The sequence below is a fragment of the Muscardinus avellanarius genome, assembly GCF_963383645.1.
Source record: "Muscardinus avellanarius genome assembly, chromosome: 4".
Classification (NCBI taxonomy): domain Eukaryota; kingdom Metazoa; phylum Chordata; class Mammalia; order Rodentia; family Gliridae; genus Muscardinus; species Muscardinus avellanarius.
This window is the reverse complement of record NC_137789.1, coordinates 4,650,760-4,670,681: the sequence shown is the minus strand read 5'-3', so window position 1 is coordinate 4,670,681 and position 19,922 is coordinate 4,650,760. Positions and strand designations below refer to the sequence as shown.

Below are 19,922 nucleotides of genomic sequence, written 5' to 3'. Positions count from 1 at the left end.
ATCAGAACTCTTGAATGCCCAGAAGCAATGCAAGCACTTTACTTGAAAATGACTTTTAACACTGCTTCTTTCGTTTGGGGGATAATAGCAAATCTTCTTAAATAAGAACCAAGAAGAAGGTTAATGCCTGAGAAGCCACTTTGCCCCTTCTATACCAGATCTGCTTATTGTTCACCCCTTTTTGTGGGTACTCTAAACACATGTGTCTGGCACTGGCCTAGCGATGGAAATTCAACAGGCTCCACCTCCATTCCAGGAGTGGAATACTGGAGAGTTAGGTAAAAATGACTCCCTTTGACCAAATGTCAGAAACTCCTATCTTGAATCATGCTTCACGACCTAGGAGTGGGGTCCTAGGAATGTGTATTTAAATTTGTTTCCCAGGTGACTCATAAGTACCATAGCATTTGAGAAGTTCTGCTTGAAAAGAAATACACAATGAAATTTCATTCAGCCATAAAGAACAAAATTATGTCAATTACAGAGAAATAGATGGAACTAGAGAACATTATTGTGAGATTATTCAGTCAGAAAAAGTAAAAAGTTGAATGTTCTTCTTAATATGTGGATAGGACAAACTCTAAATAAATAAGGAGTAACCATAGATGAGCAAGTAAGGTGACCTGAGGGAAATGGGAGGGGAAAGAAAAAATTCCTCTCTGTACCTGATGTCCATTCACAAACATATCAATGTCAGTCACTAAGCCAAACATGAGAAGGAGGGAGGGGAAGGAATGGAGTGGGAATTGGGTAAGGGCCAAATGCGTGGTGTGTGCATGTATGCCTCTACCATCTTGTAATCCGTTAAGATGTATGACTAAATGAACCAACAACATTTAAAAAAAAAAAAACATAATGGCACTGATGTGCGACACAGCAGGGCCCCAATGTATAGATGCAGATGAGTCTCGCTAGAGAGCATGGCTCCCGACTGTCGCACCGAGGGACAAAAGCCCTCCCAGAGAACTGGATTTACTTACCGGAGCTCCAACATGGCCAGGAGGTCCTGGAAGTCCAGGTGGCCCTGGAGGTCCCTGTGGAAAAGTGTTCCCCAAAATGATTGGAGATGGAAAGGAAAGAGAAGAGCTGCTCAGTCCATGGCCAGGTTGTGTAGGAAGCCCTGCAGCTTCTCATCCCGCCAAAGGCTGCCCACACTGCCCCACAGTCTCCACAGGAGACACTCCCCCACCTGTTTCCTCACCCCAATGGGCTCATACCCTATGCTTCCTGATGGAGCCACAACTATACCCAGATATGCTGGACTTCAAGGAAAAGCTAACTCTATGCACTGCTGAGCCATTATTACCCCCAAAGCAGAAATCCCCACCTTCAATTGCACTGTATCCTTTGCCTTCCCAAGGTCTGACCTGAGTATATTAATAGCTCCTGATACTGTGCGCCTGATTTCTGAGGACTGTATTCAAAGTTTGCCACAGGATTTGTACAACCTGGAGGCACCCTGACAAAGATCCCAACAGAACTATATGGAGTGCCGAGGCTCCTCTGCTACCTAGACCTGGATTACTATAGCCCTTGAGAAACTAACTTGGAGATTGCTATTAAAATCTACTGAAATGAAAATATACATTTTCTTATCCAAGAGTATGCCAACTTTTGTAATCTGTCTACTGCATTAAAATGTTATCCATGAGGAGAAACACATACATATCGTGTATGGTTGATCATTTCATCAATTTTAGTAGAAAACAAATAGAAGACCTTCAGGGTCATTAATAGGGGAAAGGTTATATAAAAGGCGACCTAACTGAGGGGGACGGCAGGGGGGAAGAGGGACATTCCCTAATGTACATGATGTACATTCACAAACATATCAAAGTCAATAACTAAGCCAAACATGAGAAGGAGGGAGGGAGGAGGAAATGGGGTGGGAACTGGGGAAGGGCTAAATGAGTGATATCTGACTCTGCCATCTTGTACTCCATTAAGATATATGACTACAATGTACCAATAAAAATTTAAAAATAAATTACAATGTCCTTTGTATTATGAGGATTCTATGAATTGATTCATGAAAATGGATGGTTTCTATCAGTACTGGTGTGGAAAGATGTCTCAAAGTGCTTATTAAATGAAAAGGAAGCCAGGTGTGGTAGCACACGCTTATAATCTTAGCATTCAAGAGGCTAAAACTAAAGGACCGTGTTCACGGACAGCCTAAACTACTTAGTGAGGCCCTCTGCAACTCAGTGAGACCCTGTTTCAAAGTAAAGTATAAGCTGGGAGTGGTGGTGCATGCTTGTAATGCCCGCGCTTGGGAGGCAGAGACAGGAGGATTGTGCAAGTTCCTAGCCAGCCACGCTGGCTTAAGAGACCCTGCTTCTAAATAAAAAAAAAAGTATAAAAATAGGTCTGAGAGTGAAGCCTGGAAATAGAAGGGTTTCCAGGAACCCAAGTACCACCAAAAAATAAATAAAATAAAATAAAATAAAATAAAGAATAAAAAATAGGGCTGGGGATGTAGCTCGGAGGTCAGATGCCCCTGGGTTCCATCCCAAGACCCACAGAAAACAAAAAATAAAGAAAAGAATACATTGCCAAGAATATGACCCATTGCAAGAATTTAGGAGAAATTACTTATATGTGGTTATGCACACAGATGTACGCAATTTCACAAAACAGTGGGCAGAAAACAACTGGAGCACCTCCTCTATACCAGAAGCAACTGGTTTCACACCAGGACCAGTTCCCTGGGAGGGCAAGCAAGTTGATCTCGTAGTGACACTTACCCGCATGCCCACCTCTCCAGGCAGCCCCGGCTCCCCCAGTTCTCCCGGCTCCCCCTGTGCACACAAATTAGCAAATGGTCATTGGCAACAGAGCACAGGTACAGGCACATCAGAGAGGTCAGAGACTCACAGACCACATATTCCCTGCAGCTCAGAATGCATCACAGAGACAAGGCGCTGAGGGGCCCAGGGTCCCCTCAGACACTCTTTCTACAAACAAAAAACCCCACTGATTTTCACTGTCCACCTCATTGTTACCTCTATTTCCACTTACCCCTACCACTGGAAGAGGAGATCAACAAAATTAGGTTTGGACAGAGAATGAAAGAACCACAGAAACTGAAGTTCCAATACTAGCCAGCTTCATAGAAAAGGACTGTGGCCTCCTGAAAGGGTCAGAAGTGAGCCCAATAATGAGAATCCCAAGCAGAGCTCCTTATCAACTAAGTCTAAGAGCTTCCAAGGTCACAGGCATGATGCTGGGTACCAACAACTGTACATTGTTGTTATACTATTGGGCTGAGCTCCAGACCTGGACAGGTTTGACCTGTGCAAAGGAGCCCAGCTCAGGCCTGGCCTTGGCGATAGCTACCCCACCCCAGTACACAGAGATTCGAACAGGAGATCCTGCCCATGACTTCCTTGTGGGCTGGTGCAGTGGGAACATAACTCACTCTCATGCCTTTATTGCCATCTCTCCCAGGGAGGCCGGGTGAGCCCAGAGAACCCTAGGAAAGAAAGATATTAACAATTACAAAAAATAAAAACAACTTGGGATATACTGTCAGGGTGCAGGTGCAATAGAAAAAATGCTGGGCAGGAGGTTGTGGCCAAGATTTTGCTGTTCAAAGGGTGGCTGCTAGCCCTAAGGCTGAGCATCACTTAGCAGAGGTCAAAAAATACATGGCCCCAAGGGTTGCTCCAGACATACTACAACAACAAGATCTCCAAGTGGTCTGTCTGCACCTGGCATCAGCCCTCCCCAACTCAAGGCTTGGCCCCTCCTGGGTCTGGGCTCAGCATCACACAGGCAGAGTAGGGACATGTGCTGAGCAGCAGTGGGGATCTCCAACTTGGCACCATAGAAACACAGATAGGAAAGTGTTACGGGGATGCCCTGTGCCTTTTGGAATGGTGAGCAGCATCCCTAGATGCCAGCCATACCCTCTGGTTATAACCAACAGTCTCCAGATATTGTTAATATCTCCTAAGATGTAAAACTACTCTGGTTGAGAATCACCAGGTTATAACAGTTTTTTGTTTGTTTGTTTGTTTTTGGTTTTTATTCTTATTTAATTTTTTATTTATTGAACATAAGTGGTATACATTTAAATTATACTTGGTGCCCTCTCCCACCCCCACCCCTGTTTTCCCTTCCCCCCTCCCACCAATGATTGTCCAGGGTAACCATGCCATATTCATAATTTTACACATATTTGGATGTAGACCCTCATTAATCAGGTTCAGCCTTCCTCCTCCCCTATCTTTCCGTTCAAGCTTTGCTGGTATTTCCCCTCCATTACCTGGAGTACCACTGGTATCCTCTACATTCCCTAGTTTGGGCATATTAGAGGGAACATATGTACCTTCTCCTTCTGAGTTTGGCTGATCTCACTTAACATAATGCTCTCCAGGACTTTCCATCTTCTTGCAAATGATATGATTTTGTTCTTTTTTATGGATGAGTAGAATTCTATTGTGTGTATTTCTCAGAGTTTTCAGCCCTACCACTCCTGGGTATTTTTCCAAAAGGGTTGAATTCAGAGAACTATAGCAACATATGCATACCTATGTTTATAGCAGCACAATTTGTAATAGCCAAAATATGGAACCAACCCAGGTCTCCATCAACAGATGAATGGATTGTTTGTTTTTTAACTTGGTAAAAACTTAATTCTAAGGAATCACATGCATAGGCATGTTAGAAGCACATAAGACTCAGCCTTTAGGATGATGGGGGCCCTGGTTTAGGCTCCTCGGCTCCCATTCTCTTCCACCCACTTCCCTGGAGAGGGTTAGGGAGATGATTTAAAAACAAGAACACCAGGATCTCTAAGATCCCACCCAGCTTAATTTATATCAAAGGAATCCACCAGAGGCCTTTCACCCAGCTCCTTCCTTCCCCGTCAACTCTCCCTGTGATGTTGATCAATTCAACACCTCTGTCTGAGCATTCTCTATCTGTAAGAGTAGAGTTATGGGTATTCAGTGAAAGAATGAATTGACCAATCTATACATAAAGGTTACAAAATGCTACATGCTAGAGAACATTCTATAAACATCATCTTAGTCCTCATAATAACCCTGCAAGATAGATATTTTTTCGAATGCTCATCAGACATTATATATTTCTAGTTTTCAATCTATGAATTAGAATGCATACTTACACACACAGCGACACATGTGTGTACATTTAAAATTTCTATGCAGTATCTTCTATGGCCTCAAATGATGTCTACTATAAATCAACATGATATTCAAGAAAAAACGAGACAGAGGTCGTTGGTGTTGGCAGCAGACAGACCTGTGTCTGTTCCAGGGCTCCACCTTCAGGGGGCACTCCTCAAGGTTTTGACAATGTGCAACAGTGTTTGAAACACATCAGTTCACTGGATGCCTGGTGATCTGCCTAACTCATGGTCCTCACTTTATGTATAAGCACACTGGGACACAGAGCAAAATGGTGACTTTTCATGGCTTCTGAGAAGTCCCTGTGGCAGGGAGAAGTATATCTGGTCAGGTAGTGCTTGGTCAGGCAGCCACAGTTCTCTCTCTCCAGGGACCATGCTGTCCCCCTTAGCCTCAGCAAGCCACACTTCCCTGGCAATGCCAGACCTCCCCTAGCTGCCTCACTAGAGGCAGAAGCTCTGCCTGGGGCCAGGAGATTGGTGTTCAGGAACAAGGTGGGTTCGATGCCCATGTATTTTGCCTGTCTCCAGGATCCATGTTCCACACCTACCTTCCCTGACCAAAGAAAATGGCTTGTGCATTTCTTGTGGGCTGGATACCATCTTCTTAACTCTATATTCCTACAAACCTGGGGCTTAAAATTTCCAAACAGAGACATCACAAAGGAATAAGGACTTTCCCTGAGGATACACCCTAGATGGTGCCTCCCCCAGCAACTCGCCTCTTTAGGGTGAATCAGGTCACCCAGTGCATTTATTACCCACTTGAAATGGCAGGTCCTTAGAAGACCAGCGTGCCTTCTGGTTCCTGTGGGCTGGGAAGTTCTGCAGCTGAAAGCAGGCAGGGATATCCTGACAAGCTCCTGTCTCTGGATAAAAGTGGGGGCATCAGGACATTGTTGCTCCCAGGGCCATCTAATAAAGGGAGTCAGGAATGAAACCAGAGACAATGCCAGAGAGAATTCTGGAGAGTTCTGGAACCTTTCTTCACAGTTGTCACATGTCTAACCTTACTGGTCCTCTCAAGTGGATGCCCAATGGAAATCTATGAGTCTGGTCCATAAACAAGATATGATATCAGAGAGGAGGGGGACCAGACCACATTGGCTGTTCTACCTGGGGCCAGGGCCCCACAGGTACTCTGTGGACCTCAGTTCTTTCCAGAACTCTGTGGCCATGTAAGGGATGGTAACGACTCTCCTACTGTAAAATTAGTCTTGGGGGTGTATAACCCCCAGAAAATAAAGAGAAAAGCAGGGTTTGGTAGAAAGAGAGAAGTCTGTACAATCAGCTATGTAGAGTTTTGAATCCTTCTCTCCATTCAGTATTAACGACTTTGGTCAGACTAGTGAAATGCAGAGCCAATGTCCCCACTTGTAGGTGGAGATGTATGTATAACCTCATGACTGGTGCTTCCCCAGGACACAGAAAACCTGGCAACTTTGTTTTAGATGGCTATTAGATGACTGTCTTAAGAAGACCAATCACTTCATCCTTGATAGAGGGATGAGCTATCTTTGCTTTGTATTTTGAGGACTTAGCTAGGGACCTCTTCAGAGGTGACTATTTTCTGAGTCAAAAAGGGTTAACAACTAGCCTGGACTGGTGGCACATGCTTGTAATCCCAGTACTTTGAAGGCGGAGACAGGAGGATCCTGGTTCGAGTGCAGCCTCAGCTACTTAATGAGGCCCTCTGCAACTTAGTAAGACCCTGTTTCAAAATAAAGAATAAAAAATAGGGCTGGGGGGGTATAGTTTGGAGGTATATTGCCCCCTGCATTCAATCCCAAGTGCTACAACAAAAGGGTAACAACTATTTCTGAATTTTGCTTCACATGGTTAGAATAACCACATCACTTTTGAAAAGTCTGGGAAAATTCTACTTTCAAGACATGATGAGACCCAGGAGCTTCATTAGATGGGTCCCAACCCTTTTGAAAATTGCTTCCCGCAAAAGGAACACTGCCATGCCCTGGTGACACACCTTCCAAACTCCCCAGCTGGACTCACTGCCGGATGCTCTTGGTAGCTTTGGAAAGAGAAAGTCACAGCTCTAGTCTCCACATTCGTACCCCCTCAGAACATCACTTAGACTCAGAGCCTCAGAGTTGTGGACACTTTTGTAGAATATAAAATATTAAAACATAAGCTGTAATCTATTAAAAACTAAAAGCATATGTCCTCTACAAGTCCATGGGGTGAGTCAGTTGAGTGAGAAAAACTTGAGGTTGCCCTGAAATTGGTGCAGTGAGGCACAAGACCTTTAAAGAAAATATGCACAGCTAAGAGTCCACAATTAAATAGAATAGGAAGGGTAGAAGGTTAAAAAGAAGAGAAGGAAAGAAAAGGACATGGAGGGAAGGAGGTGTGGATGTGTACACACCCTCCATGGCACTCTGACTTGGCAGAACCACTTACTTTCTGCTGTGGTTTGGATGTTTGTGTCTCCTCAAATTTGAATGTCAAAACCTAATAGACAATGTGATGTGTTCAGATCTGGGACCTTTGGAGTGGGATGAGTGCCTTTACAAAAGAGGCTTCAGGGAGCTTGTTTGTGAGTTACACGCGTGAAGACAGAACAATAAGGTGCCACCTAAAAAGCAGACAGTCCTGAGACACCAGATCTGCTGGCACCTTCCTCTTGGGTTTCCTGGCCTTTTGAACTATAGGCAATATGTTTCCATTCCTTATAATATACCCAGTATAGGGCATTTTGTTGTGGCAGTAGTGGACAAAGATAGTCCCCATCCCCTGTGGAGAGGATTTTACAAGGAGAAATACACCTTGAGCCAACCTGGGTGGGAAATTCAAAAGGAGCAATAGGTTCTGTCATTCGCGGAAGACTCTGAGCCTCCATGTTACACTTATTTAAGTTAAAAATCAACACTCAGGTGGTTAGCAGAATGGCAATAAATAATGCATGTGTAATTCATTGCATAATAAAAAAGCAAGGCTCAGAGAAGAGGATCCCCTCAGGCTGGCAGCTGTAACTCAAAGTTGAGGCTTGATTCCAAGTGCAGGCTCTGACCTCTCTCCCCCACTCTCCTCCCATAATACTCACTGTCTCCACGACACCATTCAGAGCCCATGGGAGGACAACATCTGCAGAAAACTGCCCACCTACCCACCCCCACTTGTCCACATCCAGAGCTTCCAGGGTCAGATTGTAACTCGGAGGCATGAGGGAACAGATATCCTACCTGCTCTCTTGGTTGATTGAAAATGAGGATTTATTTCTAAGTGTTGACAGGGGCATTACTTCATGGCTATAGGTATATGCTAGTTTTCTTCTTCATCATTAGTAAGAGGCAATCCAGGCCTTTAGGTGGAGTCCTAGGAATACCCGGGCAGTGCTCATCCAAGTATGGTCCCTAGACCAGTATCATGAGCACCACTTGGGGACTTGTTATAAATACACTTTCTGAGGCTTATTGTAAACCTACAGAAAGAAACATTCTGGGTATAGGGTTTGCCTAATTAGTTTATTAAGTTCTCCAGGTGATTTGGACACTGGATAAAATTTGAGAACCACTTAGCGCAGCAAATTCAGGCCATGGAATCAGAAAATATAAGGTCAAATTCTGTCTCTATCATAAAGAAATAAAAAGTCACTGGTACCTGGTCCTGAAAAAATGCCCTGTAAAATTTTGACAATAGCACCTACATCAAAAGTCAAACTAAATATCATGCACGTGATTTCTGGAAGTCACCAAGAATTTGTAAACACTAGGTTGTATAGCCAGGCACACTGGCACATGCCTACAGTCCAAGTACTTGGAAGGCTGAGGAAGGAGGACTAAAGGTTCTAGGCCAGACTTTACAACTTAGTGCAATCTTCAGAAACTTAATCAAGGCATTATTCTAAAATAAAGATATATTAAAAAGGCTGAGGTGTAGCTCAGAGGTAGAACACCCCTGGGTTGAATCCCCAAGTACCAAAGCAAAACAAACAACAACAAAAGATGATGACAATGATGATCATTATGATGGTGATGTTGATGATGATGGTGATAATGAAGATTTGTCCTGTAGATGCTTTTAGATGAACTGAAGAAAGGAAAGAAGAGGTCTCTACACTTGCCCACCTGGAAAACACTTTCTAATAATACTCTTTGGACTTCCTGAGGTCTTGGGAGTTGCAGAAGTCCTCAGGGGAAGGGAGCAAGAGCTCTGACACTTTACAGCTGCTTACTGCCTCTGAGGATAAGACCTCATTGATCCTGAGAACACAGATGATATCATTTGGTGTATAAAATGGAACCCTTTGCTGGCATAATGATAATTATACTTAATACTTATGAGTGCTTTTTGCAAACATAAGCCATTTATTTTCACTGGCTCATTTAATACTTGCAGCAACCCCTTGATGTGAGTACTACTATATTGCCAATACACACAGCTGATAAGTGGCTGCATCACTGTCTAGACCCAGCGAGTCTGTGTCTAGGGTATGGACCCTTAACCTTCCCTGAATTCTGAGTCTAGTTGTCTATCCAGTATTTTCCTTTCCCATACATGTTCTCATCCTCTTGTATGAAATCCTTGATGTTGTGACTGGTCCATTATTCTTGGAAAGCAACTGAGTACCAGATGGAGCTGGAGAAAAAGTACATATTTCCCTTTTTCAGCTCTGCATGAGGCTGTGAGATCCACTAACTCAAAACTTCTTCAAGGCATTCTTCAGCACCATGGACAGGGTCAATAGCATCTTTTTGTCTTCTCAGTATCTTGTCTCAACCTTTTAGGCTATGTGAGAGTGCATAAGCAAGTGAACTAAATTCCCCTAAGTCTTTTCATGATTTGAAAGCTAGACGGCATGCTAGGCGTGGTGGTGCACGCTTGTAATCCCTGCACTTGGGAGGCTGAGACAGGAGGGTGGCGCAGGTTCAAAGCCAGCCTCAGCTACTTAGTGTGGCTCTCAGCAACTTAGCAAGGCCCTGTTTCCAAATAAAATATAAAATAGGTCTGGGAGTGTAGCCTGGAGGTAGAAAGCCCCTGGGTTCCATCCCCAGTACCACCACAAAAAAAAAAAAAAAACTAGAAGGCATACCACTGTTATCCAACTCAGCACCATGAGTGCTGCACACTAAGAAATGGAGATGGGACACTGATTAAACCTACCATGGACAAAGAGAAAGAACCCAGAGCTCAAAGAAAATGGCACACCCATCTCTCCGAAGTTTTTCACATATAAATACACATATATAACCATAACTTGTGTATCCTGGTTAAAAGACTCTACAGTGTAGTGTTAGCATAAAATAAGTTGATTCCTATAGGGAACATGGTTTTTAGAGTCAGAAATCCTGAGATATCAGAATCACATTTTTGTCTGTATATGCATATGTGTGTGTATATATATATATATATATATATATATATATATATTGCACACACATACACACACACCTAGTCATATTTTATGTACACTTTGCAATATGTTTTAAAAATTGACAAGAAAGTATCTGTATTTTCTAGGTCATTAATTATTTGCTTAACTGTGACTGTGCACTCCTGGATGCTCCTGCATTATTTAGCTGTACAATCACACCTTTTGCCCCTGTACAACAGTATGTCAGTTTCTAGTCACATAAATGATTCGCACACCTGTTTCTAGACTTATAAAGTAGACTGGGTATGTACTCATCCTCCATATCTTGATATATCTCCTTACAGTGAATCCAGACATGAACATATGAGGTAAACAGGTTCCTCCAGGGGCGAATGGGCTGTCCACATGGAAGCTGACTTCCTACTGCCATTGAAGGATTCCTAGGTTACGCAGTCAACTATATGCCACAGGCTGGAGACTTCCCTGGAGGTGTGTGCTGAGTCTGCGAGTGCCTGAATGTTGATGAAATCAACATACACACGCACTATGATTTTCTGTGGCTGCCTCTCCACGAAATGGGAGTGTTTTTAAAGCAATAGCTATTGTGAGAGAGAAACTGCATCTTTAGTGGCTCTTAGCTTTACATTTCTCTTTACAGAATAACATCTGGAGAAGAATTTTCTGTTAGAAGAAAACTCATGCTTCCCAGAATCTGCTGTGCTCGTGTGTGTCACACCAAAGGGGAAAGAAGATACAACACTAACGGCTGCAAAGAACATTAGTCCTTAGGCCTCTGCAAATTCTCCAGTCCTCTGCCTGCTCTTCCTCCAATCCTTTCCTATAAACTCCACGGCAATCTGTCCCTCATCTTCTTTGGCCATCTCCTCTCACATCTGTCTGGCACCTCTGAGCCTCCTCTGCAGGCCTGATCATGCAGGCAGACTTCAGTGGCTCCTTGCCCCGGAAAGGGAGCCTCCATATGATGCCACAAACCCCATTTCAGTTCCATTCTCTGCCCTTGCTGAGCAGTCTGGTGCCCTCTGCCCTAAATACTGTGAACCACTCACTTCTGAAACAGGGATCCTCCCCCCTGGTTTCTCACCTTGTGGACAGGGGAGACACTGCCCACAGCTCCATGGTTGCAGCTCAAATGTGGATGTTATCAGACTGTTCCTTGAATCCCAATAAACGTGGACTCTGATTCTCACTTCTCCCACTGCAGATTCTTGTCTCCACCTTTTCTCTTTCTGCTGAGCACTGTGTATACTTCGATCCCCCTCCCCATAAGGGAGAGCATGCCTGCAGCCCAGAGGACTTCTGCTCCCCACTGGAACCCTCACCAGGTAGCTCCATGCAGCACACCCCCTCCCACAAACCAAAGCCCCCACATCCTGTCTGTTGGAGGAGCTTACCTTTTCACCCTTTTCGCCTTGGACAAAGGGTCCTCTGCCCTAGAAAGAGGAAAGCAAAGAAAGGTTGACTCTAGAGCATTGTATGATATCACCCTTAGACTGAAATGGCTGGACACTCTCAAAGGCTCTGCCCAGGAGCCTTGGAAAGAGATGTAACTACAACTTGTTGCAGGTGGATCTTCATGAGTGTCAGCTCATCATTTTTCCATTATTTCAATGTTACAAGTACTATTCTTTGTTTCCATAAGAGCTGTATTGTGATATAATATGTAGAACATTTAATTCACCTATTTAAAGTGTCCAATTTGATACTTTTAGTATATTTCCAGAGTTGTGCAGCGATTCACAAACAACTTTAGAACATTATCATCATTTCAAATCAAGTCAACTCACATTAGTGGTTGCTCCTTATCCTCTACTCCCAGGTCTACACAAATACTAATCTATTTCTCCATCCCAATAGATTTGCATATTTTGGACTCTCTCACTGTGTGTGTAAACATGTGTGTGTAAGTATGCAATATGATTCTCTTGCTGTGTGTGTGTGTGTGTGTGAGCATGCAATATGTGGCTTTCCTGACTGCCTTTTCATTCACCAGAGTCCCTTCAGGGCACACCCAGCTGGTACCCTGTAGCCGACTTTCATCTTGTGGCAGACTAATGTAAAACGTATGAACATCACATGACTTATTTCTCCATTCTTCAGGTTATGGACAATGGGTTGTTTCTGTACTTGGCTATCATAAATAAAGCTGCTCTGAACATTTGTTGGAAGTTCCTGTGTGAACATAGGCTTGTATTTCTCTTGGCCATAAACCCTGGAGTATAGCTGAAATGCTGGGTCATATGTCACTGACTACCATGTTTAAACTTTTGAGAACTTCAAGACTGTTTCCCAAAGCAGTGGCACCATTTGACACCCACAAAGTATGAAGGCTCCTACTTCTCCCCACTCCTAGTCCTTCTACTCATCACTGAAAGTGAGAAATTGAAGTCTCTGGCCATCCTTTTTTTTGTGGCATTGGAGATTGAAGCCAGAGGCATTCTACCTTTGAGCTACACCTCAGCCTGATTTTATTTATTTGGAAACAGGGTCTCCCTAGGTTGATGAGTCTCCCTGCTTGCTGAGGCTATCCTCAAACCTGCAATGCTCCTGTCTCAGCCTTCCAAGTGCAGTGATTACAGGCATTGCCACCATGCCTGGCTGGCCATCCTTATTGAGTTGTCCATCTCTCCTGTTAACATTCGAGTTGTCCATTTGTCAGATATATGTTTTTCCAAATTATCATTTATATGCCATGTCTTTCAGGACTCTGCTGTTAGATGTTTTCTTGTTTATAATTATTATATATTTTTAGGTCTGTTTCTGACTCCAACAGGGTCTTCTTGGCTGCATCTCTCATGGTTCTTTTTGGTAAGAGAGCTGACCTGGGGCTCTTCTTGGTACTCCTGCAGAGCTTCTGGTCTGCTCACCATCCAAATCCCATTTCCAAAGCTCCCTTACACTTGGGCTTCCCCACACTGAGTCAGAGTCAGTGCCTGTGGGAGAGTTGCAAAGTTCGCTGATCTTAGGTTTATCTCCTGGATGAGATCACTGAGTCCCGGTTCAGAACTGGGGCCTGAAACAAAGTGTCCATCAAAGTGACACCCTATAGGCAAGGGCAGTGGGGTCTGACCTTCTGAGCTGGAATCTACACTCCACCCTCAAGTAGGCAGGGACAATCTCAATCAGGGCCCCAATGACCTTGGCTTGTCACACCAGAGGTAGACCTCCAGCCTCCAAGTGGGATGGGAGAGGAAGGGAGCTCCATCTCCTGGTTGTACCCTCCAGAATTCAGCCTGCAAAACTCCAGAAGCAGGAGGTGAGAAATGCTGGAAGTGCCCCAGGTATGGATCTGCAGTTGAGAGTGAATCCATGGAGTCTGCCATGCTGACATTCCAAAAGTGAGCTTTACGAGCATTACCTTTATATCTGTTTCACACGTGTGCAAAACAAAACTCAGAAAGTTCTAGCACCTTCCGCAGCTCATGGAGCAACCATGCCATTGAACCAGGTTTAGTGTGTGCCGCCTGAAGCCAGCACACTTCCTCAATGCCAGTGCCATCCCACTTTGAAGGAGCTGCCAGAAATACCAGGCAGGCTGCTGAGCCAGGGATCACTTCCCAGCGCCCAAGGTTCCAGAGCACCCCCAGGCTGTCCTCTAGCTAATACAGGCCGTATCTCAGATTCCAGAATGATGCCATCCCAACCCCCTTCCTGTAAACCTAGCCTCTACCTACAGCATTTGACGTACAGTGAATTTATTCTAGAAAGACCTGGCACTCCCTATACCTACTGCATGCCAGCCAGTCCCTACTGCCTACACTTTCATAGGCTGCGCCTTTTTCTTTTTTTTTAACAATTTTATTATTGAACATAAATAGTATACATTTAAACTATATTTGGTCCCCTCTCCCCCCGCCCCCGTTTTCCCTTCCCCCCTCCCACCAATGGTTGTCTAGGTTAACCATGTCTTATTCATAATTTTACACATGTTCAGATTGTAGACCCTCATTAATCAAGATCAGCCTTCCTCCTCTCTTATCTTTCCATCCAAACTTTGCTGCTGAGCTTCAGTTTGCTCATCTGTAAGGTGGATACTTCACCAGGTTGTACCTCACCACATCGATATGAGAGCTATGTGAACCCTGATCCTATAGAGTACGTGACATGGATCCAGGTGCAGGGTCAGCACTGTCAAACGCCCCCAGCTCATTCCCATGTTCTGCAACAGAAGGAGCTTCCTACCCACACATAGGAGGCAGATCCACACAGCCCAGGAAAAGGTAAAACACAGGAACATGGCTCAGGACTCGGATATAAATGGATGCAGGTCCACATTTCAAGACCCAATACGTGGTAATAAGGCTATGTTAAAGTTGTTATGAGGCATGCATGTCTCTACAATCTTGTACTCCATTAAGATGTATGACAACAATGCACCAATTAAAAAAAGTTGTTACAGGGACTAAATAAAAGGATCCACATGAAGCACCTACGAGAGCAGGTTGGACAGCTGTCATGACGAGGATGAGGAAAAGACGAAGACCGGGCTCAGTACCTGGCCCTCACTGTGTCAGCCCACAGTTGGCTGGTCAGAGTTGGGGTGCTGCGGGGAGCTTGGGTCTCCTGCCCCAGCCACACAGGGAAGCGGCATGTCACTCACCATGTCCCCTTTCTCTCCCTTGGGTCCAGGAGCACCCATCAGCCCAGTGGCTCCCATATCTCCCTGAGGGGATGAAACCAGAGACAAGTAGAAGGTTAGATTCTCTAACAGAGCTCCTGGTCCGACAGGCTGCCCACTGCCAATCTTGCCCCTGGCGACCATCCGTGCCAGGTACACAAGGGCACATGTCCTCCTCCTGCAGGTTAGGAAGGACCTGCCTCAACTCCCATCTTGCCTGTGTTTACTCACAGGGCTGTGAGCATCGCCAGACTCAAGTATGGAGTACCTGAAGACAAGGCCTGCCTAAGCCATCCTCTAGCCTTGGTGCCTCCCCGGCAGGGAGGGAAGGCTGGTCCTAGGCAGGTGCTCAGTAACAATGGTCTGTAGGAACTCAAAACTAGGAAAGGCAGGAGGAGGGTGGGAGGAGAGGGAGACGGAGGGGAAGAAAAGGAGAGAGAAGAGTACTGCTGAGGGAAATCTACATGGAGAAGGGGAGGAAGACGGAGCAGGAGAAAGAGAGGCCCAGCTGTCTTTAGGTGTCTCCCCCACACTCAGACCCTCCTTCACACAACAACCCAGGTGATGGCCCTGCAGTAATGGGGAACTCCCACACACAGCGACTGCAGGCAGCTGGCACCTCCCAGGTCTCAATTCTCTGCCCCCCAAACTGAACTGGGAGAGGATGGCACCATGACGAGGGAGGGAGGCTTAGTGCAATTAGTGATTTTGTAAATTTTATTTTTGTACAAGAATATCATGCAAAACAAGTATTAAAATCCTAGCCCTTGGACATTTCTGGAACTCATCAGCCTGCCAGGGCTGGTGCAGAACTCAAGAACCCCTGAGTGGTGAGCCTACTGGAGTAAAGGGGCTCTGGGCTTGGGCCCGCCCCAGCAACCTTGCCCTTTCTTGCTCATGTTTTGGGGCTGAGCAGTTCAGAGGTTCACACCTTTTGCCACGTGCGATTATCCTAGCAGCTCACCAGGCTCTGAGACTAAACACTCGCAGAACACTGCATGCAGGGAGTGGAGCAAGGATCACCGAGGACCCGAGGGGCTCCTCTGCCATGTCGTACTGACCTTCGGACCGGGGAGTCCCACGGGGCCAGCAAAGCCCTTCTCACCCTAAAGGAAGAATAAAAGACAAAAGAAACAAATAAGGCTGTGTGCTAAGTGGCTCAGGCACTCATCACCAGGCAGTTACCTGCCCACGGGCTCAAAGCCACTCCTATAGCAAGCTGAGAGCTGAGCAACGAATTAAACCAGGGCATCGGTCAGCGAGAGCGGGAAGCCCCATTGAACTGCAGACCCACATGGGAAACGCTGGGCCTGCCTCTGCAGGCAGCCAGTGGTGGATAAAAGACAAATAACCCAGGCACAGAAAGTCAAACACCGTGTACCCTCACTCATACCAGAACGCTACAATATCAAACATAGAAGCAGAAAGCAGTGGGGGTTACCACAGAGAGAGTCAGGGGCCCTGGGGGCAGGGACACATTAAAGGTTTCAGTCAGACAAGAAAAGTCAATTCTAAGTATTGGAGAAGTATGTTACTTAGCTTGACTCACGCATTCCACCCTTGTATGTATGTATGTATCTAGCATCAGTGTGTATCTCATAAATAGATACAGTTATAATTTCTTCAACATCCAATAGAAATAAAAATAAAATGCTTTCCATGAGTTTTTTTTTTTAACCTGAATATATCACCACTTCCCTTAAAAAGAAAATTCCACTGCCTGTTATTGGTTTGCATAATTATTGTTCACTAAAAGACAAAGCACGGCATGCCTATAAGCAATTTCTAAATGTAAACAATGTTCAGTTTTAGAAATGTGTAAAATAGCTTGTTATTGGATTTAAAATAAAATTTTTAACTTACGCTACCTATAAACTTTGCTATATATATAGAAAGCAAATGCAGCGTGATTCATATGACTGTGTGTGTGGAGGATCTCAGCACATTAATGAAGAGTGACACCACATCTGTTTACACGCATGCTGCACACGCTAGTAACACAGCTACACATTTGACCACTTCAGGTGTGTGTATATATACATATATAATATTATATATTTACTTGCACACATATATTTAATTGTATTCACAAATTTCATTTGCATATGTAAGTAGAGATAAATAGTTCTGCACATATTTAGCCTTTCCTCGTATCCACAGAGGGCCTTGGACACCACTCACGCTCACCAAAAATATGTGCTCATAGAGAGGCGAGCAGGGACCCCAAAGACATTGGAGGTGTTCATCTTCAAATAGTGGAAATGTTTGGCAAACTGAATGGGCAACTTAACCCTTGGGAACATTCTGCTGTGGTCAGAGCTCTGCCCTAGATCCCATGCTATAGTTTTATAGAAATGCAGGTGGAGGAGGAAGAGCTCATCGCTGCTCCCCTCGGCCCTCTTTCTGGTCGTCCAGCCCACTGTGCTGGGGAGATTTGAAGCAGGCCAACGGCAGGCTCCCTGGCTCAAGCCTGGCTTCCTCCCAGTCGCCACTCCCTTGCCAGAGAGCAGCCTATGTTCCAAGGGCTACGTTCTACCTGACTTAAAGCCTCTGTGTACGGCATGAGGTGATGCATGTAGAGGGTGCTTAATGTCCATGGCAAGAAATAAGTAACGATGTTTGAATAAAGGAATTGGGTTACTTCCCTTAAAAAGAAAATTCCACTGGGCGTGGTGGCACACGCTTGTAATCCCCACGCTTGGGAGGTGGAGACAGGAGGACTGCGCAGCTTCAAAGCCAGCTGCCCTGGCTTAAGAGACCCTGTTTTCACAAATATATAAATGGGTCTGGGAGTGTAGCCCAAAGGTAGAAGAGTTTCCAGGAACCCCAGTACCACCAAAAATTTTTTTAAAAATTAAAAAAAGAAAATTCCACTGCCTGCTATTGGTTTACATAATTACTGGGTGACGCTGCCCAAAATATAAAGCTGAGACTATTAGTTAAATGATAAGCTTGTCCCACCAAGAGTGTGTTTCCCCACCCCTCACTCCCATCTGTCCATCCATCTGTCTTTCCACACTCTGATCCACTTGACCATCAAGTCAGCCATTAGCTAATAACCTCTGTAGCAGATGCAGAAGTCACCAAACATACGGACATGCAAAGGTTCACTCTGCCCTCTGGAACTCAGCACTCTATGGAAGCAAAGGTGAGGACACCGTTGCAGTCAGTGTGGTCACTGTGATGGGAGATGGCACCTCGAGGGAGAGGGGGGACTTGGTGCCTTGGAAAGCACGGCTGAATACAGAATAAAGATGGTAAATGGTGGACGGGAAGGAGAAGGGGAGGGTAGAGGACCATTATATACGTAGCATGCTGCCAAGCAGGATTCCTTGGCCATGACTGGGAGCCGCAAGCACCAGCCAGGTAAGAAGCTGAAGGTGGGAGAAGATGCTCGAGGCTGAAGATGCTTCATATGCACATGTCAGAAGGTGAGAACCAGAAGATGCTGCCTGACCTGGAAACCTGGGCAGGAAACTTTGAGAGAAGGCTAGAGGATACTTGGGTGACACAGGGTGGAAGTAGAGGAGGGGGTGGTCTTTAGGCCACATGGAGTATTTCAGTGAAGAGCCCAGGGGGTTGTGAGTTAGAGAGTAGGAAGGCAGAGGAGAAAGGGGAGAGGCCTGCTGGACCTACACCCCTGCTCGGGGTCCCTGTGGGAGCACGGGCTGGCTCTGAGGGGAGCCCAGGCCTGGGCAGAGCTGGTTTGGGTTTTCTTCCCTGTCTGTGCACCTTGGCTGGTGATCAAACCTCACTGTGCTGTTACCCCTCTCATTGGGGATTCCAAATGTAAACAAGGATTCAGAGGATGTGGGTTTAGACAGCTGCTTCTGAGATTTCTTTGGCATGCGGAACGGATCTGCAGGCCGGGGCAGATCTGGGCCTGCGCTGGATGGGGGAGGGACAGCTGTAGGCACTGATGCACACACCCTGGCCCAGGCCGGGGTCTCTCAACTTCAACTACATCTCAGAAAAAGCCTCAGCTAGACCGCCTTTGACTTGGGCCTTTGGTAAGTTGGGCCAGAGTTGGACAACCTCTTTTGACGAGAACTCTTTATGGGTCTCTGCGTGCATAGAGTGCGGCTGTCTGAGTAGACTAGAAAGAAGGGAAGGAGGATATAAAAATAACAGAGGGTAGGAAAGAAAGGGGAGAGCCTGTCTGCCAGGACAACTTACGAAAGCAAAACAAAATCTAAAGTGTGTGTCTGTTCTAGTTCCCTTCAACTGCCATTTCATCTTTTGTCCTATGGATTGGCAGTCCAGACAAAGCCACTGAGTCCCACCTACCTCACCAGGAGATGCCCATGCAGGAAGATGGGTAGAGAGGGCCACCTGCTGAGTTTAAGGGCCCTGGGGATGGAGGTCTTAGGGAACCCCACAGAGAATCTCCCACACACGGATGCTAGAATGTATTTGTATATGTATACAACATAGAATGAGTGAGTCAAGCCAATAACATACTTCTCCAGTACTTAGAATTGACTCTTCTTGTCTGACTGAACCCTTAATGTCTCCCCATTCCCAGGGCCCCTGCCTCTCCCTGTGGTAACCCCCACTGGTTTCTGCTTCTATGTTTGATATTATAACATTTTATGTATTACTTTCTAACACAGTTCTACTTATTGTCATCCTCTGTATGTTTTTTATGTTTCTTTTGCTTAAATAGTGAGAAACATTTTTTTCTTATCAAGAGTCCCTAATCTACAAAAAACTAAAATGAATAAGTTAGAGCCTCAGGCACATGATGAGACATTCAGTATAACCCAATAGATAATGGAGACGGTATCCACAGAAATACA

General features: G+C 45.3%; 1 protein-coding gene across 1 annotated transcript in view; it reads right to left on the bottom strand.

Moving 5' to 3' along the window:
- Positions 1-19,922, bottom strand: part of COL22A1 (collagen type XXII alpha 1 chain) — a gene marked incomplete at both ends in the record, with an annotated part of 240,887 nt that overhangs the window by 168,993 nt on the left and 51,972 nt on the right. Inside the window, 6 exons of the mRNA XM_080694710.1 lie at positions 981-1,034; positions 2,748-2,801; positions 3,422-3,475; positions 11,900-11,938; positions 15,106-15,168; positions 16,185-16,229. Of these exons, the coding sequence (XP_080550836.1) occupies positions 981-1,034; positions 2,748-2,801; positions 3,422-3,475; positions 11,900-11,938; positions 15,106-15,168; positions 16,185-16,229 (309 nt within the window). The remainder of the gene's footprint in view (positions 1-980; positions 1,035-2,747; positions 2,802-3,421; positions 3,476-11,899; positions 11,939-15,105; positions 15,169-16,184; positions 16,230-19,922) is intronic.